General features: G+C 43.2%; 1 protein-coding gene across 6 annotated transcripts in view; it reads left to right on the top strand.

Moving 5' to 3' along the window:
* LOC105277756 (choline transporter-like protein 1) overlaps positions 1-24,548 on the top strand; it is a 27,799-nt gene extending 3,251 nt beyond the window's left edge. The window contains exons 2-17 of one of the 6 annotated variants that reach the window (XM_026974319.1): positions 15,947-16,095; positions 16,554-16,661; positions 16,725-16,873; positions 17,123-17,197; positions 17,408-17,498; positions 18,288-18,363; positions 18,826-18,934; positions 19,032-19,140; positions 19,225-19,344; positions 20,026-20,151; positions 20,233-20,339; positions 20,742-20,998; positions 21,202-21,368; positions 21,441-21,533; positions 21,624-21,716; positions 22,419-24,548. In XM_026974319.1, the coding sequence (XP_026830120.1) occupies positions 15,947-16,095; positions 16,554-16,661; positions 16,725-16,873; positions 17,123-17,197; positions 17,408-17,498; positions 18,288-18,363; positions 18,826-18,934; positions 19,032-19,140; positions 19,225-19,344; positions 20,026-20,151; positions 20,233-20,339; positions 20,742-20,998; positions 21,202-21,368; positions 21,441-21,533; positions 21,624-21,716; positions 22,419-22,475 (1,886 nt within the window). In that variant the 3' untranslated portion in view covers positions 22,476-24,548. Of the gene's footprint in view, positions 1-3,520; positions 3,946-3,981; positions 7,011-8,395; positions 8,413-15,946; positions 16,096-16,553; positions 16,662-16,724; positions 16,874-17,122; positions 17,198-17,407; positions 17,499-18,287; positions 18,364-18,825; positions 18,935-19,031; positions 19,141-19,224; positions 19,345-20,025; positions 20,152-20,232; positions 20,340-20,741; positions 20,999-21,201; positions 21,534-21,623; positions 21,717-22,418 lie in introns of those variants that run through there. The other 5 variants (XM_026974320.1, XM_026974321.1, XM_026974322.1 and 2 more) reach the window with 5 other exon arrangements.
* The last annotated feature ends 603 nt before the right edge of the window (positions 24,549-25,151 follow it).

Below are 25,151 nucleotides of genomic sequence, written 5' to 3' on the forward strand. Positions count from 1 at the left end.
GCGTCGTGCCTCTATATATCAAGAGTGCCCGCGTGCAGACGTCGTTTTCGGGGTACTCGTCTGGAGCCGTCACGCGTGCTCAAACGTGACCCCGTACCTGGACGGGGTCACGCTCGGAGCTCGTCCTAGGCCACGCTACATTTAGAGTTAAGCGCGATCGTGCGGATCTAATAGCTCCTCGCAATCTCGTGCGATTTTTATCGGAGTAAATTGACATTCAAAATCCAATTAATTACCGCGAACGTCTCTTTTTTGGCATCTTTTTTGTCTCTTTTCTGAGAATCCGTATGGTTGATGGAAAAACTTGAGAAAACTTGAAAAAGCGTTCCTTCTTATATAATGCAACGCGTTTACCTATTTTATTCCTTTTCTAAGAGAGAGGACGTCTTTCCTAGCTTGTTGTTATCTTTCACGTTTCATTTTACTTGAAAATAGCACACATATACTTTGTAAGAGCTGTTTGACGCAAGATTGGTTATCTTTTGAAATTTCTATTTGGGAAAAGCGAAATTAGAAATTTATACGGAACGCTAATGTACGAAACAAATACGGATCTTGGATCTTGTGATTTTAGACGAACGTGCTCCATCTTTACGTGCGGGGACGCAAATTGTGCTTGCTCCGAGTTCATCAAGAGGCAATTTACTCCGACGCGACGGACGCGACGGAGAGACTTGACGTTTCGAGAATAAATATTTAGACAACTCTGAGCGAGAGAATCTCGGAGAAATGTATCTGTCGATAAATTATAGAGAACCTAAGTAAGACAGAAAGATATGGAATTGACGTGTCCTTTGGAAGTTACTTGAAACTGCATTTGCATGATCTTACATAAATTTCCATCGTTATCTATTGTTTGTTGACGTTTATTGACTCATTCATCGAAATGTTAGAAACCCGATTATTTCTTTTTGAAGATCGTCGAAAAAGGTCAATCGAATTAGCCGGAGAATAAAAACTGCTTAACATAGGAATCTTTCTTTCCATTTTGTGACGTGTTTTGATCGCAAATGAAACTCTATTTCTATGCGAGAACTTCGACCTAAATCTCATTATTTCTTTTATAACTACAATTTAAAATTAAAAATAACAATGGTTTATCGATATCTTCATTACTGGAAAATATCGCAGCGAAAATACAGGTTACATTTTGCAATGATAAAGAAGCGTGATTGCAAATATTGTCGACCTAGATATTCGCAAGGAGAACGTTGCGTAATCGGCATAGATTTAACAAGCTTCAATAAGCTGCAGCAGAAACGCTGCATCATCTAATGATTTTTCTCGTAATTTGACTGATAACGGGCCGTTAGCCGTCTATTTACGCAGCGAGCGGGTATCCTTTATAATTGCCGTCGATTGCAGCACCGACGATAAATTTCGCAGCTCGATGATGGAAGGTAACGTCATTATTTGGACATGATTATCGTCACTGCGCTCGCGATCGCGGCAACGCGAGTACGCAATCGCGGGCTCTATGTTGCATCGTGCAATTTACTCCGCTATCATTACTGATGCCGGATTTTCATTCGAGGCTGATCGTCGCGGCGGAATCGAAGCTCGATTCCTCCGCGCCGCGTTATTATTCTGCACATGCGCGCGCGTACACATATTCTGCGCGACCGTTATCCCGGGGTGCATCATGCGCTCACGCACGCACGCGTCGCGTCGCGTGCGGGCTCGTCCGCGCGCGCGGCGTCGTATAAAAAATTCACGGTGCAACGACCGCTGTTTTTCAGCGGGCCGCCGCGCCGCCGACGCGACCACGACGCTTAATGCGAGCGGACGTGAAACGGAAAACGGGCACGTCGCCGGTGCCGTAAGGCAATCAGGCTTGACAAGAAAACCGATGCAAATTACCAGGGATGGTCGCCGGGATCGCGCGCGTGTCCATCTCCCCTCACTAACGTCGTTACGCATTCACCTCCGCGTTTGACATTTATCGCGAGATCGTTAAATTTCCATTCAGTGAGACTGCTACGTCTCTCGAACTTTTTTTTTCTCTGGACCGCTCGAGAGGTTTAGCCTCGGGATCAGCGCCTGCTTCTCGCCTCCGACGATCCCGAAGATAATTAGTTTCTCGATGCGTGTTCCGTCTCTTCTCTTGCGTGGAATAATTAACGTGCCCAATTAGGGCCACTTTCTTATTCCAGGGACAAAGGGCGTCTCTAACGTATTCACGAGAGGACTCGCCCTTCTCGCTTTCGAACGCACGCACGTGGATACGCGTTTCTTATGGCGACAGTTTGAGCACCTTTTGACGACCATGCGAATCTCGTTACGTTTCATTAGCACGCAAGGAAGAAAACTCTTGAAAACTCGGGGCTCCACCGAAACGCAGACACTCGTTCGAGCGATATGGAGCCGAGGAGGGAAAATGCGCAGTTAAATTTGTGGCGCCGAATAACCGTACGTATTATTACTATTGCAATAGAAAAATGTCAAAACGGGACCTTTTGTGACCAGGAAAAGGTAAAAATAGCGGCAGCCGAGCTTTTCGTCGAGGGGTCGCCTCGATTATGCATGAGCGGACGTTTGCATATTCCGCAGCACGTAGACCGCGCACGTAGACGGCACGGCACGGATCGAAATGCGCTGGTTAACGCACGTTCGACATGTTTCATGGGACGTTTAATGCCGTCGCAGCCGGCGCGGTATGAAACTTTGACGATTACGTTCGCCGACACCGGAATTGATTTTTCCTCGGCGGAGATTCGAACGGCGGCGGTCAGTTGCCGGCTGCGACTCCGAAACACTCGCGACGCCGAGTCTTCATTGAAATTTCTCAGTGAAGTCCGCTTGAGATCAACTCCTCTATTATATCTATTTGCGCTGCCTAAAATCCAGTTGCTAAGTCCTCGACCTCTGGAGCTGGCAAATAGCTCTGCCATTACGAAGCAAAATTCGAGGAAAGTTAGGAAAATTGTTTTTCCCTGAGCAACAGCCGACTTCCTTAATTGCGACACAGGCAATTAACCGACTGCGTGCATAGCGCGCGGTATTTATGTCGACGATAGAGCGAGATTGATAAGGTATCGCGCGGCGTTCCCGAGATTGCTTCTGCCAAGTTAACTAATAAAATTACCACGGCAAGTAATATAATGTACGCGTACGTTGCCATTCAACGCTCGAGAGGTTGGATCTCGGGGCTGTTCGACTTCGGGCGTCGCGGACAGTTCGTAGACCTGACCTTAGAAGACAACGCGAGCCTCAGAGGAAGAAGACAGCGCAGAAGGAAGAGAAGAAAGAAAATAGATGAGTCGAGAGAGAAAGAGAGAGTGATGCGGGCGTGGAGAGAGAAAAGAGAAAGAGATGGAAAGGTCGGCAGACAGGCAACCTCGAAGATAGTGTGTGCGTGACGGACGGACGAAGCGACAAAGAGAGGCGAGAGGGGGGAAGTGAGAGGAGCGTGAGAGCCGGCAGTGGGAGGAAGGCATGTACTGTGCGTGAGCAGGAGGGAAAACAAGAGAGAGAGAAAGATAGAAGACACGCAGCAAGAAAGGGAGACGCAAGTAGTGAGGGAAGAGAGAGAAGGACGCAGGTTGGAGCACGGCTGCACGGAGTATCGTTAACCGGCAGGCATACAGGAGAGCTTGTTCTCCAAGCCTCGCTGGTAATCACACGAGTCGGCGACTGTTAGTATCGTCGAGCCAGGCTTGAGTGCGAGCGGACTCTCGTCGAGGGTCTCGCGAGTTCGCGCAGACAGTTGAATAACGCGACAGACGACCGCGACATCGCGAAACGTTTCTCCTCCTCCGCAACAATCTGGCCTCGGAGACTCCGATGGCACTCGCCAAAGTGTTCTCCTCGTGTTCTCTCAATTAGAACGGAAACACGTGCCACGTGTGACGTCAGCGTCATCGCCATCACTGTTGTCGCCTGGACGGACTCTGCGAAGCGGTGAGCCGCCGAAGCGGATTAGTTGGAAGAGTTGATCCGAAGAAGGTACGTTCTCTTTAGAGGAGGAGCTCGCGCGAGCAGCTAAATCTACGACACACTGGTGTCCGGCGCGGAGAGTCCCCGTTCTACTCTCTGAGTAACGCGAGCGTGCACACACCGACGTATATCAGCCGGCACAAATGACCGACGCAAAAATAACCGGTTCATAGATCGCAGCAAGATTGCAGTAAGAGTTCCGAGTGCTTCGAGATAGATCATGGTCGCAGCGATCGGATCTGCCTTGACAGGCAGAGCACAGCTAAGAGCTAGACGCGACTGAGCTCGGTCGCCAACATTGTTTCCTCGTTAGCGTTAGTTTCCTTGTTGGAATGCTAACGGCTCACTGGTCGCCGCCATACTCGCTGTAATCTAATCGGGATCGCCAGGCTTCTCTTGGGATTCAGACGCACGCGCCTAGCCTCGTCGCTTTCGTCGGGCATGATAAGGCGACGCTCGCTGGCTGGTATCGGCTGAAGCTATGAACCCAAACTCGGGAACTTGAACGACTCCCAGTAGGTCGAAGTCGCACGGAACCGTTGGCGCTTTGCACCTAGGCCGCGCGGTTTTCCTCTTTTTCTTTCTTCAGAGAAAACTCTTGCCCGAGCTGCGCCCACAGGTGTGCCGCGATCGTTACGCAGATCGTGACACGGTTTACAAGTTGGCGCCGTTGCGTGGCGATGGGAGATCCCGCTGCTCCGCAAATGCATGCCTTCGCGTTTCCGTATACCCGCTTCTAGGAGCGCGACGTTTACCGCCGTTTCTAATTATTGATCGTCCGCACACGTACGCATGTACTAATGAAATGTTTGTTCGTTTCATTACATTCAGGAAGATTCTCAAGAAGCCCCGAGAAAGTTTGTTCGGTGTCGGACGCAAAAACGTGAACGGTATTGACAATATTTATATCGGCAGTGCATGGAATATTTTGCGACCGTTGCATCCATTAACAATTTATCGATACCGCCAATTTGATAAATTTATCAGCCGCAACCGACAATAAATATTAATAATCGCGGAATCAATAATTTCAACGAACGGGAAACTTTCTTCAAGCAGAGTCTACATTATTGTGCTGCGTCGCGAGCTGAACTTGACCGCGAACCGATTACTATCGAATCGAACGATTTCGAACCGTTTCGACGCGATAGTAATGAGTTCACGGCCAGCTCGCGACGCAGTCCGATAATATGAACTCTGCTTTACGCTTCGCGGAGGAGACGAGAATGGACGCGCGAATATCCTCATTCGCAGGCGTTCCGCTCACTGGTGCACGCAGGTGCACGCGTACCCGTGTGTCCTTGGCTACATTGAAGCGACATGTACAAGCGCAAAACGCTTACGATGCGATGACAAATGTTTGTCGCGACGAAAAGGAGAGAAAAACGAGCCCGTAGCGGTTTCCGGTGTCGCGTTAATACCGGGAGACCTACTTTGGTCTCGGCAATGTATCCACTGTCTTAACACGTGGGTCCGGTTCATTACTGAGAGAGCAAAGTTGAAGCAAAATGGTCGAATGGCGATACTAAATTAACACCCTCGCTACCGCCATGTGGTAAAAAAAAAACCGTTTACCACAGACCACTCTCCGTTTTTCTTACTTTTGATGCTAACAAGATAGACTTTATTTGAAATTATAGCGGTGAAAGGAAAGATCGTTGCATGTGTGACACTGGTCTCTCTGTCATCGATGCGTCACACTGAACGTGTCAAGAATTAAAAATGAAAACTCTCGATGACTCTAATTTTTAATAATTTTTAGCGGTCATTTGATCGTAATTAGCCTCCAGTACCGGACGAATTAACTACTAATCGGCCCATTACAATCACGGGCGTTTGTGTTTTGCGTGTCGAATGCAACTCTGCGCTGCATTCTCGCAAACGCGCTCCGCAGCTGAGCGAGCATCGTTCTCCCGCGAACCTTGCTCACAAGACTTAATAATCGCTTGCAAAATCGTTTAACCGATCAGTTATCGTGCGCATTAACTTTGCTTTGCGCATGCAAAGATTTCCCCGACTCAAAGGGAGAGAAAGCGCATAACGGGAACTCGGCTTGTTGGCTCTCCCGCGTTTTAATTGGAGCCCATAGCGTTTAGAGAACGCGGACAATACGGCTGCCAAGAAATTCCCCGTGAAGGCCAATGAATCATGTACTGGGACAAAAGGCCTTAACCGGAAACGGCCGGCCTCGCCTTGGTTTCCTTCAATGTACACTTTATATTTCTTCGTTGTTCGCACAATAATCTTATCTCTCTATTGTCTTATCTCGCATTGCAATCTTGTAATAATTTTCTTTAAATATCGATTCGATAGTGCCCAGTGGGAGATATATTAATTTATAGTTGCCACTAATAGCCGAGCAACAAAACAATGGGAACGGGAAATTATAATGCAAATACGACGTGTCAAAACGTCACGTTTTCACGGAAAGACCACGCATCACAGGCTTTCAGACTATTAACTTGTCATATTTTCGTGTGTCATAGATAGATGCATATAATAAAAAAGCGCTTCTGCGCATGCGAATATTGGAGGATTAAAAATACTAAAAAGCCGGAACGAATATATGTTACAATCCAATAACACACAAAAGGCAGCGACACTTATACGTAAAGAGATGCACGCACCCGCACCGCGCGGGACAGTTTCTTTTGATGTCCCCACCGGGAATCTACGGTACATACGAGCTAAATCGAGCAAACAGCCACGCCACGAGCCTATCTTCAGCCGGCTGTGTTGATAGTGCATCGATCGATCGCGAAGGCAAAGGCTACGCGAGTCCAAACAACAAGCGCTCCGTTCAGATTTATCGGTCGGCGTGTAAAGGCCAGTAAAGGCAGAAGTGTCCGTTACGTTTGCTCCGCGCGAGATTCAGGAGGAAATAAACGCGCGTACTTCCCGGGGATTTCGGGATTAAAGGCGCGGCGATCTCAAAAGTCCTCCTGTCAAGGAGAGGAGGAAACGAGCGGGAGAGTTCGCCGGTTCCGGCTCGCGCCTCATGAATAATTGAGCGACGAAGAGGAACGCCGGATTATCATAATGCGTGAATGACGCCGCGCGAAATCTTCATCAAGGTACGACCCACATCCGTTTACGTTGCTATAATCCTTATATACTGCCATTGCTCGCGTTATCTGCCGAGGTTAAGTTTGATACAGAGCGAAGATCGTCTTTCTCTCCCTCCTCCCTCCCCCCTCTCTCTCTTTCTTTCTCGACATACGTCTCTAAAAGCGGATTCTCTCGCTGGAACATTAATAGTGCGTTCGAAAATTGCTGTGAAAGATAAAGTTGGTAACATTGAGAATTACTGCTGGTGCTGCGTTTTTTTTCTCCTACCAGTAAATCTATCTATATCTATTGCTACGTAAACAAAAAATACGAATAAATAAATACGAAATTGGATACGTAATTACAGAGCATTATCAATATCAAGACGTGTGTAAGAGGTAAATTATTCACAAATGTTATCATAATAAAAGATATTTCTCCTAATACAAATGCTTCTCGAGAAAGCAAAGACATTCTTCTCAAATTCCAGTAACATACCTGAGTCTAAGTATTACAAATAAAAATTAATGCATTTGTATTAGGAGAAATATCTTTTATTATGATAACATTTGTGAATAATTTACCTCTTACACACGTCTTGATATTGATAATGCTCTGTAATTACGTATCCCAATTTCGTATTTATTTATTCGTATTTTTTGTTTACGTAGCAACAGATTACGTAGCAATAGATATAGATAGATTTACTGGTAGGAGAAAAAAAACGCAGCACCAGCAGTAATTTTCAATGTTGCCAATTTTATCTTTTTTACTGACAGCAATCACAGCAATTTTCGAACGCACTATAAAGCGAGAGAATAAAACAATGTTGATCGCTCAACATATATAGAGAGAGGATTTAACCAACACCGCGTGTTACAGTGAAACAAATTTGACCAACAAACTGCGGCCAAAGTTGCGCCTATCATTGCCTTACCGAAAACAGATTAACTCAATTGATCATCGTGTTACCTCTCATTATCGAGCCGATTTTAGATTCAAGAGAGTACGAAAAAAAAATTGCCAACTCGATGGACTAAAGCATTCCCGTCACGCATCAATTGATCGGTCGGTCCGATATGCCATATCCAGTAATTCCGTTTCGGAGCGCGTTATGCACACGCCCTCGCGGCCGTCGAGCGATTAAACTTTTAAGCCCAATGAGCTCCTTGCGTAATCCCGCGAGTGATAATGTCGCACCTACGCGAGAATCCCCGGGCGTCATTGTTTCGTCGAGCATAGTTCGAGCTGTGAAAGCCGCGATAAAATCGACAGAGATAATCGGGAACCGGTGGCGGGTTTGGGAATGCCAGATGCGTTTCGGGACCGTCATCCGACCAACAATAGATTAGATCAGAGAGAGAGAGAGAGAGAGAGAGAGAGAAAGGACCGGCTCGTAACGCACAACAGCAGCTGGAGCCGATTTACGTAAGTATCACCGATCAATCTGCGTCAATCCGCTCGCGATCTCTGCGCTGGCTAATCACGGATGCGCGCTCAGAGATTACGTAATTAAAACAAGATTAGCCGGCAGAGAGCTCGCGATCGACAATCACGCAGGTGGCTGCATAATTATGGCGGAGCGTGACAGTATTACTGCATCACGTGCGTCACAGCCTTCCGACGATGCTGATGCTGACGCTCGGAAGCCTGAATCCGCCTAATCTGAGGCTGGTATTCATAGCTCGTTCTTATATTACGCACGTCTTAAATTTGATCCTAAGATATTTGTTAGCCATTTAGATAGCTGTATTGGTCTCTAAAAGATATATATTTAAGATTAAGACTACCTTCTTATAACAATGGGCTATGAAGACCACCCTGAGAGTAGCATTGTGGCGATTTCTGATAAAAAAAAATATATATACCTAGTATATATTACAATATAACTTTGTAACGCGATTTATCGCGTTATACGAGCACTGCCTTAATGTTTCTTCGCGTCATACGAATCTGTGTTGTACAAGACTGCGCTATTTGAGTTATATATGTTAGGAGATGTAATGCACATTGTCAACTGAGCAGCCCGGCGTAACACCACACTTTGGAAGCCGTAGAATCCCAAATTCTCCGAATTTGGGACCGGGAAATGCATACCTGGGTGAAAGGCAAAGGGGGCGTAGCTGTTAAATCGGGCACCCTCAGGCCTCGGGTATCCCTCATGAAATCCTCCAGATGTTCAGGTGACTCCCCCATATTCACGGGAAGAAGCATCAGGTATGCTTTCACATTTGAAGTTCGTCACTCGAGCGCATCTGTACATCTGTGCTTATCTCGTACATCATCGTCATCCGTTGGGAAGCTCGAAGCTATTCTCTTTTGCTTGATTTGACATTGTGTCTCGTGCTTTGTTTCTTGGACAATTCCTGAAGCCTGATTCTTCACGCATGTTCAATCCGGAAGTGCTTGATCTCCTACGCCGAGTATAAGAGTGCGAGATTCGCAAGAGAGTGCGAGTGCGAGGCTGCAGGAGTGAAAGCTCTCAGGGGTGCATTTTATAATGTGAGTATCGTGGAGTCGGATTAACCGCACTTGATATCGAGTTTCAATGACGTTGTGTGTCATCGGATAACGTATTTCTGATTATCGGGCGCTATCCGAGTTGTTTGGTAGAGATATCGTCGTACAGCTTACAAACTTGCTTCTTCGAAGAAGAAGCAGGAAAACTGAACGTTATGTAGAGAGGGAACAGTTGCGTTACTAATTTTTAAGTGGAAATTCTTTCATCCCATCTGCAGCCAGCGATTTGATTTCTCTCGTGGTGGACCCTTGTGGTTCCTGCGCTTGTTGTTGGCGTTGTTGTCTAGTGAAGGCGCAGTAACAATTATTAATGATAATTAACAGTGCGTCAAGTAAATTTATCTACAAAACGACCGGATTCACAAATTCATAAAGCAAATCATTGGAAACAATTAATTATCAAGCGACAGTAAACGAACGATCGTTGACGCGAACATAACTGAATAATGTAAAATTATAATATCATGAACATACATACACAAAGTGACAACAAATAAAATAAATGTGTATACTCGCCGTGTGTGTACACACTGTATTGTACATATTATAGTAGACCCCGTATAACGCCGTCTCATATAACATGGATTCGTATAATGTGGTGGAAAAATTGCGGCAGTGCTCGTATAAATATGTGCACGTGATAAATCAACTGAATTAAGTTAAATACATGTAACAAAACACAACTAATCCTTACGATATATGCAACTAAGATTAGAGATTTGCAGGCTTGTTATAACAATATATATCTTACTGTATTTATATATTCATAATATAATATTTTATACGTAAAAATTTAAGTTTATAAATATTTCCATATTAATATTGGATTGTAACATATATTCGTCCCGTTTCTTCACTGTTTCTAATAATATGAGTACTTGTATCTTATATTCATTATTAAAAACACTAAAAAACGGGACGAATACATGTTACAACCCAATACATAATATATATCTATAACTCAGGGGGTTTGTATTGCGCGAATTAATATAACATGCAACGTACATAGCAGCAGACCCCCATATAACGGGGATCTGTACTGTACGCATGGACGTTGAACTCTCTGATGACCGACGTCGTTGTCGGCTGCGTTTCCAGCATGTTCCATGGGCGCGCGTGTGCAATCGTGATAGTGACTCATGATCCTCCTTAATTCCTCGTACCAGCGTATAATTAGAGCGGTAGAGGTTCGCTCCGGCTCATCGTTTAGCCGCCGAGCTTTTCCATTGTCCCTCATGTCTTCATTCCGCTGTTCTGCGCGATTTCCATCGCGAGCGTGCGAAAAACCGTAGACCCGCCGCGTTCTCCGATGTCCCCAGCTCGCACGCGTCTTCGTCCCACGCGGCTCATCTCGTCAAGAAATACGGAGGAAGATAGGAGAGGGAGAGAGAGAGAAAGAGAGACGAAGTTGAAAAGGAAGACTGCACCCGCGAGCGGATTCCGTGACTTTCCGCCCGGAAATTTTTCGACACAATAATTTTTCAACTCGCCGCGCGAGCTCTCAAGTTTCATTGAAAACGCGGGCGGGGGCCACCTGACTTCCCGTAAGTTTTCCGGTAGCACGACTCGCCGCAAATTTGCGTGAGCCAACTCCGTCGGATCTTCTAAGCCTTTGCATAACGCGAAAATAGATCCCGGCATGCGGGTCACCGGCGCGAAAATAATTCGCAATGCCGCCATCCGCCAGGGGTAACTCTACAGCATCGCTCGCTCATTCACACGAAAGGGGAAGAGAGAGAGAAAGAGAGAGATATTGCTCGATACCATCGATACATCCGATACTCTCGAATCATCGTGGTTTCGTGGGACCGCACGATGTCGTGTGTAAGATAAGCAGCGCAAACTGCAAGCTGACTCGCATGTGACACATGTGACAGACCGAGCTATTCAATATTAGCTTAAACCCGGTCCACAGACTAACTTACGCCCACGCGCGAATGAGGGAGCACCCGAAAATGCTGCAAACTCGGGATGTCGAATGTGATAATTGGATTACCGTCGATTTGCTCTCGATGTTAAGATTAAGATAAAATTGGAATTTAATAAAAGAAGGGAAGATTAAACATGAAACTCCGTCAACTATATGATGGAGCGTTTCTAAGGCACGTGCAAAACCACAAGCAGTGGGACTTAGGATTTAGTTTGAAGTTTCAACCTGACTGTTTGTGAAATCTCGATTGTGACTGGTCGATTCACTTACCGCTTACGATTCTGTTCACTGCTTATGGTTCTGTACGTGCCACCGATCTAAGGAGTGAACAAAAACGACTTCATTTGCTAGGTTGTCATTAACAATTCGCTTCTATTCGGAGTTGCGGAGTTCTGTTGTCGAGTTGCTAAAAGCGCTGAAGCGTTTTTCTGAGATATATTCTCTATTTCCAATTCGTACTCGGTCTTATTCAACAAATAATCTTTAATCCTGTGTGTGTATGTGTGGAAAAGTTCACGGTTTTCGCACGCAGAGGCAACATGACAATGAAAGTGTCGCGACAATAAGTGAGACTCGTTTCTTCAATAAGAGTTCTTCCAACGAGAGTTCTCCGAGAGTTCTCCCCTGGAAACCGGACTAATAGGAGTTGTATCTCTCACGCGCCCTAAAATCCCTAAAACCGCTTATCTTCGCGCATGTAATAGCTTCGCTAGAGATTAACGAAATCGGGATTATAATTGAACGTAATAAAGCGATAACGAATAATCATTATCTGCAGTTTCGATGTTTACCATTAAGATTAAATTAATTTTTTACTATTCGCGATAAGGATGGCCGACTGCACTGATCGTTCGCATCACGTGCGGTAAAAAATGCGATACCGCTCGTACCGATTAGGCGTTATCGTATCGGTTGACTCTATGTGATCGTTGAACGACAAGCGGAGCAAAATCGTGAATGCTTACATTGTTCAGACGATGACGGCGAGAGGCGGAATCGACGCCGACGGCTCCGGAGAGCGTTAATCTGTCTTGTACGTCTACTCTCTAACGAGTGTTCCTTGCGAGACGCGCGGTGTGCATACGTCGAAGAGAGAGAGGGGGGAGGCAATTTGATTAATGTGGGCGGATTGCCAGACGCGTTAAAGTTTAATTCGACCGCGGTCGTGTCAGCCGCGTCGATGTTTGAATGATGGTGGTCCGATGACGGTGTGTTCGTTAATTCAATGAGATACACGGGAGATTAAGCTTTCATGCTAGAGTAATCTCTGTCTTACGCGAGACGTAAAAGCGATATGAAATAATCCGTGGTTAAGTTTGGGTCTGTCTTTTCATAATGCGAATATGATTAGTTCGTATAATTTATTATATGTTCCTTTTAATATGATAAATGTAACATTTTAATATATAATAATATTAATTTATAATAATATAAATTTGTACATTATAGCAGATTTAATATGGGGCGAATATCGTATTAAACATATTCGAGGCCAGACTTCTGATGAATATACTTATTAAAAGATAGACTTTTATATCGGACACGAATGAACTAATAGCTATTTCAAGCAGAGTTCTGCGTTCTTTGAGACATTCCAGGAAATCCAGGAGCCGTTGCATCACGCGCGGCCCTGAAACCGATTGTCTTACTCTTAAATAGAATCAGTCGTGAATTATAGAGCCAATGTTTTTTACTTGTTTTTACTAAAATACAGTTATAAACGCAAACTCGGTTATAAACACAGTACTGCAATAAATTCAAGTGAACTAAAAAAGAATCAATCATATTTAACTGCCGAAAGTGGTAACAAAAATAAGATCGTTATTAAAATTCCAGCAAACGAGTGCTGCTTACAATTACACTCTTTCAATAATTAAGTGTTACTAATCCAGTCCAGTTGCCCTGGTTAAATTCAAGAGAGCAACGATGCATTGATACGTGCGAGTAGCAACGAATTTCGACGAATATATCACAATAGTTTTATCAGGAGATCACGAGATTCATTCCCGATTAATCGGAGTTCGTTTTAAAAATATGTGATTCGTTAACGTGCTGCTTTTTACTAATCCTTCCAATGTGTGAACAATAAATAGAGGCCCGCGGTGGCGACCTTCATTAATAAAATTCTTCATTAACGCGCCAATTATGATGAGGTCGCTAACAAGATCTCCTCGCTCATACTGAACCCTCATCGCCCAAGTTGGCGTTTAAACGCCGTCGAGTCGCAGCACTGGGAACGCGGAGTGAGCTAAGCGCGTTAGCGATCGCGGCTCTCGCGTGTATTATCTCGCATTAACGGCGAGACTAGCCGTTTACAAGGAAGCCGGCCGAGTAATGACGTAATCGTAACGCCTCGGTCACGCCGATAACCCGCATCCATGACTGTCACTCAACGGCGGAACGCGTGACTTAGGCCCCATTTGCGCTGAACGGCACCTCCCGGCGAACTTCTCCCGTGTTTCTTTCGTGACTGAAACACGAAAGCAGCATTAACCCACTGCGCCCGATACACGCACACGTGCGACTTACAATGTACTTTTTTCTTATCCCCGTAATTGTTATAAATTTTCCGCCGGCCGTAGTAAAAGTTGCTTCCCGCTCGATGAACTGCTATTGTTCGCCATTGTTCGCTGCGGGTTGCGCGTCGCGCGGTGCAACGGATTTATGACGACGTCTGATGCAGAGATCTGTCAACTTCGCGTGTCGCATTACGATCGCGTTTTCCTTCTGGCGCTATTCTGTTTAACTAACAATAAGTTGTATTTACGTGCGCGGTCTGTCCAGGTTTTGGTGCGACGATATCGAAAAAATGCAAGACGTCAATTATTTTTTGTCTTTATTTATATTTTTTGTTATTCAAAGTACACTCCTTTTGAGTCAATACAACGCTGGAAGCCACTAAAAAAATTTATCGAAGCAGTTCACATATTCCGTTTTCGGAATCGCTTGCAAAACGAAGCGATCGAAGCTCTTTGGATGTGCTAAACGGTCGTGATGCTGTGCTTTCATCGCCAACTTGAGTTTTGAGAATAACCGGAAGCCATACCGAGTGAAATCAGCCGAATACGAGCTTTGTCTGGCCAAGAAATCGTGTGCACTCTTGAATTTGTGCAGAAGCGACCAAGAATGCCTTGCTCTCGATATTCAAGTCGAACTCGAATCCTGTTCCACAAACGATTCAAAACACTTAAATAATAATCAGCGTCCACCGTTAGACTTTCCCGTATGAATTTCTTGTGGACGATTTTTTGCGATTTAAAGAAAACGGTGAACAATGTCTCGATTCGGATCCTCTGCATGCGCGCTTTCTTGTTTTCTTTTCTCTTTTCTCATATTGAAAATATCGTGCTTTGTTACCAGTTGCGATGTTTTTCAATCCGGATCAATATCGGTCGCTCTTAGCATGTATTTGCAATGCGCGACTCTGGCGTCTTTTTGATCCTCCATTAGCGTATTTTTTCGACGCGCGATAAGATACTATCACATTCAACGTCAATACTAATGACGCATGAAATAGCGCCTTGAAAGTTTAGGTAATCATAACTTAAATGCTTCATAACGCAATCATTTATCAAGGAATAACGCTTCAAAAAAATTTTTTTAAATAAATCTCACCAGAATCTGGACACTCCGTGCATTCTATGTTCTTTGTATCATAAAAGTGCATGTATTATTATATTAATTATTTTATGTATACTAAATATTTTATTTAATTATCTTGCTTGGAATCGCTGCACGAGACGATGTTATGTGACACGCCGCGGATTACATCTTTTTTTGTGCAACAATTATTTCTACCGATTCATTCTTCCTGGCGCGGTGCACGGATTTAAGGACCAATCGCGCGACGGTATTTACTTTCCATGGGGTTTCGTTGGAAGAACGCTGAATACGCTGAGCCGGCACCGTGGAATTCTGTTCTTGAGCGATCGTAATAGTGTTTCGCGCGTGTTACCATGGATGATGTGTGGTTCCCGGTGATCGGCGTTGCGATAACAATATCCGAGCATGCAACTTCGCCGGCGTATTAATCGATCGATATCGACGTGACCCAGGTTTCGTTCAAAGACCGCCTCTCGGAAAATACCGATGGCGATCGCGACATTGGTTTGCAGCCGACATCAAAGTTGCCGCTATTTCGATCGCACACAGACCAAGTATTCGTTCATGTTGGTAAATTAGTTTTTCAATTATCGGCAGTTACATTCAAGAATTCTATTTTTAGTCACCGACACTTTCAGCCCCAATGGATTTCCGATGGATTCCAGAGAAGAACGTTCGATATCGCGTTATGCTATTTTTATCCTCACTTCCGAGTGTTTTGATACAATGCAATGTAACGTCAAGACCGCGATAAAGTTGTCGACACATTGCTTCTCAAAAGGGTGTGACTATCTCTCACTTACTCACTCGCGCGCAACGCGATAATTACGCGATGTTAATCATTCTCGCGGATTTGATAAGCCTGATGACAACAAACATCTGATAAATGCATCTCGTGTGTTCTCAAAGCTGGTGCATCGGAAGCGATAGCCTCGCCGAGGGCCGACCAGAAAGAGGACGAACACGAAGCTTGTTTACAGGAGCCAGCCGCCCCGACCAGTCCGGAAATGGGTTGTTGCGGGTGTGCGGACGAGCCTTCGTCCAAGGTGGAACCCACGGTAAGCGTTCGGTTTCCACTCTGTTGGGGACGTACGTCGAAAAAAGAACCCGGACATTTCACAATGGAGCCCATTCGCCGGAGAGAGAGTACATCGAAACGTAAAAGTCCCTTAAACACGCGATGTAAATTCCTCGGAATTAATTTGCTGAATTAATTATACGGTGTTAATGGAACGGTGAAACGGATATCTTCATTTCCTCGAATTAATTAATTAGATTCATTTGATATGCGATAAATAATTCCATGATTTTTGCGATAAAGAGTTGGATTTGTGGATATGCTCCGGGGTCTCTGACCCCGATCTCTTGATCTCTTTTTTTTGGATTTAACTCAAATATCTTGTTATCGGTGTTATCGAGATAAATCGAGATAAAATAATAGCAGTAAGTTTTAATACGGTAAAATAACAGTCATTTGTTTTAATAATTTTGTGTTTGCCTCGCTCCTTCTTTTCAGACACCTCAGGGTTCACCGCCCGCCTACTCGGAGCAGATCTTCGTGAAAGACCGATCATGTACAGACTTCTTTGCTGTGATCATCATACTCGCGCTCGCGGGTGGCTTCGTAAGTGATTATACGATTCTGTTTTCCCTTCGCAATCTGTTTAACATTCTTTCGCACGCACAGGCCTTCATGATGACGAATGTTGTGAAGAAGGGTGATATTTACCGTGTCATAAATGGCTACGACGATAACGGCAACGTCTGCGGCCGTGTAAACTTGAGGGAGAACAATCCGAATTTTCCGCGCAGAGGCGGTGACTATACCCATACGCCGTGAGTGCAATTTACGTTTATACTATTCCGGAAATACGAGATCGACTCACGATCTGCCCGCAAGACAGTTAAAACATAAGATAATTTAATGATCTTAAACAAATTAATTATAATGATTTTCCTAAATACATGATTATTTCGTATTTTATTCGCTACGTTACTGTATCGAAAGATTGTACGACTTAATCGTAGTAATCAATAACTGGTAGTTTACGTACGTTGTCAGTTTTATTTCCCACGTTTATTCAGGTATCTCGAGGTGGACATTGGAGTTAACGGAGTGAAGAGCCGTAAATGCGTGGCGAATTGCACTTCTGCGGACAGGTTTGTATCACGTGAAAAAACGAGACTCATTGCATGATATTCTAGTGTATGTATATATATATTATAATAAATTCTAAAATATATATAATCGAGCTCTAAGTTGATATAAATTAGCCTTTTATGCTGAAATTGAGATTAAAGAGGGATGCTAAGCACCCCTCATCCTTTGTCTTTTTTTTAATAACTGATTTTCGTTTTTGTATCTCGCAGAATATTAATCTTCAATCGCTGTGTGCACAAAAAGGAGACCGACACCATTAACTCTATAATAAGGACTCTTCGATTGGACAGTTTTTATAGGGTATGTGATTTTTCTTTCTCTTTCTCTTTCTCTTTCTCTTTCTCTCTCTGATATGATTTATAAAAAAATGATTGGCCCTTTAATTGGTTGGAATTTGAGCTTGAATTCCGAAAATAAAAAGAAATTCTGAGATAGAAGCAGAACGAGATTGCACAAGTTTCAAATTTTTACTTCGTTTTGCAATATTTATTACATACCTATATTTTTAAATTACATTTTGTTACATAGCTTGTTCTGAATTGCATGCCATTTTATATTAGTTTTTGATAGCAAACATCTACATTTCTATCTTTTTCCTTTTTCTATATTACAATTTCAAAATAGATGAATATATAAATGTGTATGCATGTTTCTATAGATGTGTATGTTTCTATAGATGTGTTACACATATATAATATTAGAAATTTATTCTATTAAAAAGTCATTCACCCCGCAGAATCGCCTATAAAAGAGCTGCATTCCATAAAAAATCAATTTGGCAATAGTTTATTGGAATATTTTACTCATGTCATACTCAGTATGTCTCGTGTCATGTTTAAATCAATCCTTCGTGAATCAAATTGACCCAATTTTCTAAAAGCAGTTGCATGTTTTTTTTAAAACATAATAATGATAACCACAATCTCTGTGATAATCTCTGCGTGTTTCTGACTGAACTTAATCGAAACAAATTAGTTTAAATGAATTGAAGAAGATAACTAACAGGATAGTAATTAACAGAGTGCTCTTAAACTAATCAGAATTATTGCAAATGTATTTAAGTGTGTGAGTCGACGATTCTTATTTCAGATGTTATTTCAGGAAGCAGTGACCGATCTGGGAATTGCATGGCGCGAATTGGTATACCTTTTACTTATAGCACTGGGTGCGTATTACAAAAATATAACACGCGTGTGCGTGTGTACATGTGCTTTTTTCATCTCTCCGCAATATGCAAATACTTATTTACCCGTGTGTGCGTGTCGCTTCAGAATTCATTTTATCTTGATTCAGTAATTCAATTAATTTATCTCGATTCTCCGATTCCATCAACTCATTTTGAATTTTATTTGATTCGATTTTGTCGCGAATCTTCAATCTCATTTCACGTTCAAGAACTCAAAAATGTCTCTTAAGGTATACTTATCCGATGCAACGTAACGTAAACCTGAAAGATTCCAGGTGACGTTTGCTTTCTCGTCGGAAGAGAGTATAACTTTTCTATCGAGTCTCTCTTATCAAGGATGTGACTCTTGTGTATTATATACATCTCGGGAATAAGTTTTCACTCCCAAGAGACAGAGAACGGGGAGGCTGAGTGATCGATTTGTGACCGACAATTTTTCAGCACTTTCGCTCGCTATCCTGGTCGCCTTCCGCTACATGGTGCAATATGTCATTTATATCGTATTGATCGGCGCAATTGTGGCCAGTATCGGCGGCACGACGTATCTCTGGTAAATTATTTCAATCAAATTGTCATTTATGAACCAAACAATCAAATTCGAGATTCGCGTGCACGACCTCGTCACGAGTTTCATTCTTTGCGCGCAGGATGACGTGGTACCATGAGAAGAAGGATGTTGAGAACCACGAGATAATGCCAGAGGATTCCAGCGTGCAACCGTACTTTATCTACGCCGTGATTATGTCCGTCGTTACTGTAAGAGGCTACTTTCTACCGACCTACCATAAACGCTCGCGCGAGTCCCGCAAAATGCTCATGCACTCTCATGTGTTCCCGTAGGTAATCGTCCTCCTGGTGGTTCTGGTCATGCGAAAGAGGATCCAACTGGTGATGCAGCTGTTCCGAGAGGCGGGCAAAGCCGTGTGCGCGATGCCGGTGCTGCTGTTCCAGCCGATTTTCGTGAGTATTATGATCTTCATGGACAGTCATATTAATTGAATTAAATGACAATTAATTCTACGGATGAATTAAATAACAATTAATTCTAACGGAACATAACTTGAGAACTGGACGCATCTTGTTTTATCAAACTTTGTTAGCTGAGACTGACAGTTGCTTCCCTAGAAAATACAGGGATTCTTTCGAAATTACAAGCATCCCAACAATCTGAACACAGACTGCAAACAGAAGACCAGTGCAATGACATTCCATCCTTCCAAGTTTTTGACACAGTGTGTTGATGAACATTAGCTTTCGAGTTAAGCATCTAGCTTTTTGTAGAAGTTTGATCATAATATATGAAAAGTATAAATGGAGAAATTAAGTTTAAACAAACTCGCGAAATAACATTTTTATCAAAAGTGCCTAGGAATATCCAAAACCTGAAAAATGTAATTCTGATACAATATGTTAAATTTGGCTGACCGAATCCCCTCTTCTCGCTCCTCTCATTATTGATTAATCTCTACCTACATTGGAAAACCTACGAGAAGTAATTTAATGTCAGGTTACCCTGATGAAGTGGACTGAAATGTTCCCAAAACGTCGGGATCAAAGTAACAAAAACCGCGCCTCCAATCCAGAAGCCAAATTCAATTGACGAGTTAAATGTTTATCGACATGCGCGATTCTATTTTTCAGACATACCTGCTGATCGGCTGTACGGTGGTGGCCTGGATCTACTGCATGCTGTGGATCGAGAGCGCCGGCGATATTTATATAAATCGGAAAAATCATACTCACTTCAAAAAGGATGCGCTGCTGCTTGTACGTCACTTTAATTTACATGTCAGTTCAATCCTCAATCATTTAAACGCGTGACCCTTTGACAAGCGGAATTAATTTTAGGCAACCAGGTGGTACAACCTGTTCCTGTTCTTCGTAGCGTGCGAGTTCTACCTGGGCTGCCAGCACATGGTTGTCGCTTGCGCCGTTGCCCGATGGTTTTTTACGAGGTGAGACTTGTAGTTGGTGATGAAAAATTGAATAAAACCACTACGTTTGCTATAATTATGAAAAAAATAGAATCTTTCGGTATCTAATTGAGCACTTTCTGCTTGTACTAATTTTGATGTTACTTTTTAACATCATTTGCGGGCTTTTATATATAGAAAAAATATTTTACTGGACGTTATTAAATTTTCTAGTAATGTACAAGTTTTAATAACATTATTCGTTATGATATGTGTCCAAACTACATTAATTTTTTAAATTATCCATTGATTTAAATATTTAAACACGTTTTTTTAGTGAACATTAACAGATTTTACTGTTAATAATTTTTTCATATCCGTTTGGAGCGTGATTTTATTTATATGGCGTCGTATATGAATCTTCAATAAAAATCTTGTTTACAGAGATAAAAAACGCCTTTCTCTACCAGTGATAAAAGGCTTCTGGTATCTTGTAAGGTATCATATGGGTACCGTCGCTTTTGGGGCCTTGATAATAGGCATTGTTCGCCTGATCAGAGCCATCATATCCTTCATCCAAAATCGACTGAAGAGTTACAATAACGCCTGCGTGAATGGGATAATGTGGTGTTGTCAATGTTGCATGTGGTGCTTCGAATGCGCCCTGAAATTCCTCACTAGGAATGCTTACATCGAAACAGGTAATTTTAGCTGATAAAGAGCGATAGCTAGAGACTTCAAACTTCCATCAAATACAAAAATTTCATCAAATTTTACCTTACAATTCTTAGAAATAGCGATGTAAAACCTACAAAACAATAGAAAATTTATGAAATTTATTTAATTATCATCATACTGTCATCATAGTAAGCGAATAGAAATAATACGTGTTTGCTTTTTTCAGCCATATACGGATGCAACTTCTGCACAGGCGGAAGGAAGGCATTCCAAGCACTGTCCAGCAACATTTTGCGAGTAGCGGCGATTAACAGCGTCGGCGACTTTGTCCTGTTTTTGGGGAAAGTCCTCGTCGTTACCCTTACGGTTGTCTCTGGCATCTATTTAATGCAGGTACGAATAAATCAATTATATATATTATTATATCTAATTTTTGTTCAATTTCATCTTGCTCTTGTTTCGCAGAAAAAAGACGGGCTTCATCATCCTTGGATTCCCATAACACTCGCGGGTATATTTGCATTCTTGGTCGCACATTGCTTCATATCCATCTATGAGGTGAGCGATAATGTAAAATAAAACAACCTGAACAATGTTAGTAAAAATTCATGAAAATAAATCTATGATTCCTCGAAAAATTCTTCACAGATGATCATCGACACGATATTCCTGTGCTTCTGCGAGGATTGCGAGAAGAATGACGGCATCAGCCGGCCTTACTTCATGAGCCGCGGTTTAATGGTGCGTATCAGTCACAAGCAGATCAGCAATCTGAATCCTTTGAATCCTTATAAATCGCTACATATGCATATTCATTTACGATAATATATACAGGGTGTCTGACATAAGGCGAAAAACCTCTTCGCCCACAGGTAGATCTCGTCAAACTGAATTAAAAAGTCCTCTACCATTTTGCAAACAACCACGTAAAATTTCGAGTAATTAAGTAAAGAAAGTTCGCTAATTCAGCGGACGCGATTGGCAGCGAGGGAAATAGGCGTGAATGACGTAAAAAATGATTAGCCGCGCGCGCGACGCGAACGTATTTCGAAGAACGCGATAATCGGATTACAGCGGCAGGCGAGACGACTTTTTATGATGTATAAGAAACGGCTAGCCGCGCGCGCGACTACAGCGGCAGGCGAGGCGACGCTTCTAAGAAATACGACACACTTTCTCGGCAACACGAGCGCGTGAATGAGACGCTGAGAAATTATTGTCCGCGCGTCGTCTCGCCTGCCGCTGTAATCCGATACTCGCTGTTATCGCGTCGTACGCGCAAAATGCTACAGGACTTTTTAATTTAGTTTGACGAGATCTATCTGTGGGCGAGAGGTTTTCCGCCTTATGTCAGACACCCTATACAACACATACACATTTATAATATTATTAAAAAATATGTATAAATATATGTACATTCACGAAACACTGTCTTTTCTCCAGGAATTCGTGGAGAACAGTAAGAAAGCTCTGAGGCAGCTGGACGTCCCGAACACGTAACAAGCTCGCAGATCGATCCGACGCTCTCGTCGATGGGATGCACCACGGATAATCGTTTCCAAGATTCGATGTTCAATGTGGAAGATGTGGACCGGCGCGAGACCTGTTCGCGTCCGAGGTTTACGTAGAACATTATACGGATGCGTCTCAGGAGCAGGATCGCGCAAGAGACGGAGGTTTTTCTTCACATACGCACAAGCTGTCTTCTCTTAGTGTGTAGCACTATCGATGTTACCGAGGTCTTTCCATGCCGAGACGAAGAGATCGGTCAGCACGATCGAGCGTCCCGATCGGGCCTGACGGAGCCGATCGCGTCACGAACAAACGCCAGGAATCATTCTCTATTTTCGAAGTTCCTATCTTTCTAAAAGTATTTTTTATATAAAGAGGAAGCTCGTTTTCTACGCGACCGCAGCTGAAATCGGCTGTCGCGACTGACAGTCCAAACTTGCGTATGTATTTCGTGTTGATCACAACCGAACGACGAGTTGATTTGTGAGAAGGTTGCCTGCCTACTTCATTCTAGGGAATAAGTTTACACGCACAAGACCATGCATTGTTACAGTTGTAATATTACCGCCGCTGTACATACTTCCTTTCCTATGTTATGGACAAGTGCCTACTTGTTACCGCGTAACATTTCGTACCTTTCATTTCGGAATCAACGCCGTTTTACGGCGCACGATTGTCGAGAATAGCTCGCTGTCAGTAGCGATATATGGGATAATTATGGATTTATTCGGAAACGTTTCTGAACGGAAATTCCTCTTCTCGTTTAATTATTCTGTTAAAAATATCCATTATACTATTTGTAATTTCGTTTATAAGTATTACATTAGATTATTCGTACAAGTTTGATTTGAAAGTTTCCGGCGCGAGCCAGCGATAATTCTATTCTGATCGGAATGTATTAATTAACGTTGCATTCAGTAAATTAATATTTGAAAGGAAAATTGGTGTCACAACGCCTTCGTCCAACGTCATGTTGGATTTTTATTGAGTTATTTATGTAACGATGGTAAGTAAGTATTGAATATTTTGTACTTTTTTTTTATTGCCGTTTTGTGTATGTTGCTTTGTAGCTTTTAGTTAGCCTACATAAGCGCACGTATGAAAGTATAATATAGCGGTACGTCTTTTTATAAAACATGTCATTAATTTTTTGCATTCAATTATTCATAATTTCTCTCCTTGTGATGTATTGGTATATCATAATTAGTTGCAATCGTCGACGAGTGAGACAGCATCTCACAATAGTTTCTTCTTGACTGATAAAAAATGAATTATTTACATATATCCACTTTTCTCATATTGTACTAATTTATTATATATATTTTTTTAAGTTTAGAAATAAGATATTCAAAACGTAATACTTCTTAAAATTATAAACGATACATTCAACTAACTCAAAGCGGAATCATTCGGTACGAACAGAAACGTATTCGAATCAACCGAGGATAGTTTCCAAGTTGTGTTACTTCATAAGAGAAATATATACAAATATACATAAGCGGAAATTTATATTACATTGTACGTTATTATAATCAAAGAAATTATAAAAATACAAACATTTTGCGATCTACCATGACTGATTCATCAATTCCTTGCACCTATACGTCCACCTACCAGACGACGTTGGAGAACGCGAATGCTGAAAAAGAGATACCCTGGGAGAGGGGTATGGTGGGACGTGCGACATTTTCAGGATGCACATGTTGTAACTTTATCAATTTAATTTTATTTCGTCCGAGCACACAGTGCATGAACGATCATGCTTGGTTTACAGATCTCATTTTATGCCGGTTTAGCAAAGTGGTTTTGTGTGTCGTTAACACTCAGCTTGGCAGTAAATCGGGATGACGAGTCGGGCGCTACAGGGGTTGACGGCGTGGGGAGGGAGGAGAAGAAAGGGCGAGGGAGGGCAGGTTTGGTCTGCGTGGTTCAGGCCGAGTAGACATTAGGACGAGTTTGGAAAAAATAGAGTAGACCGTTCAGAAATGATTCTCTCTCGCACTCGCGAGGCGCAGCGCGCTCGGAGAACGGCGGGGGGATTGTCGCTTGCTACAGGGGTGGAAAAGAATACAGAAGGCGGGAGCGACTAACACGCGAATAGCGCAACAGAGCAACGCAGGCCGGAATTCGGAATTCGCAGGCGGAAATCGCGTGGGGTCCGTGGGATGCGAGGTGGTGCACAACTCACTTTTCCACGACACACCTATATGCGATGTGCGTACGTACATGCGTGCGTGCGTATGTGTGTGCGTGTGTGTCGCATCTTGGGGAAAACCCGCGGCGAACCGGCGTTTCATGTTTTACACAGCACGAAAATACCTCATCCTCTCTCTTTCTCTCTCCTCTACTACCGCTAGGAGCTCGTCTAGGAGGGGGAGGCGAGCGAGTCGTCCCAGATATAGGAAAATGCCGACGATATGTACACGAAGAGACACTCTGTTTTATTTGCTGCTGCTGAATATACGCTGCTTCACTTAAATATACGCGCGCGAGAGAGAGGGAGAGGAAAGAGACGCTCTTTCGACGCTTATTATATAAATACAGGGCCGCAAACGGCGATGGGATCTATGGGAGATGTTCCTTCTGCGAGGGTGTTCCGCTCGAACTTCTCGTGCTGGATTCTCTCCCCTTCGTGAGTATCACGCAACTAGAGTCCGCGTCCGT

The sequence above is a fragment of the Ooceraea biroi genome, chromosome 12 (assembly GCF_003672135.1).
Source record: "Ooceraea biroi isolate clonal line C1 chromosome 12, Obir_v5.4, whole genome shotgun sequence".
NCBI classification, from domain to species: domain Eukaryota; kingdom Metazoa; phylum Arthropoda; class Insecta; order Hymenoptera; family Formicidae; genus Ooceraea; species Ooceraea biroi.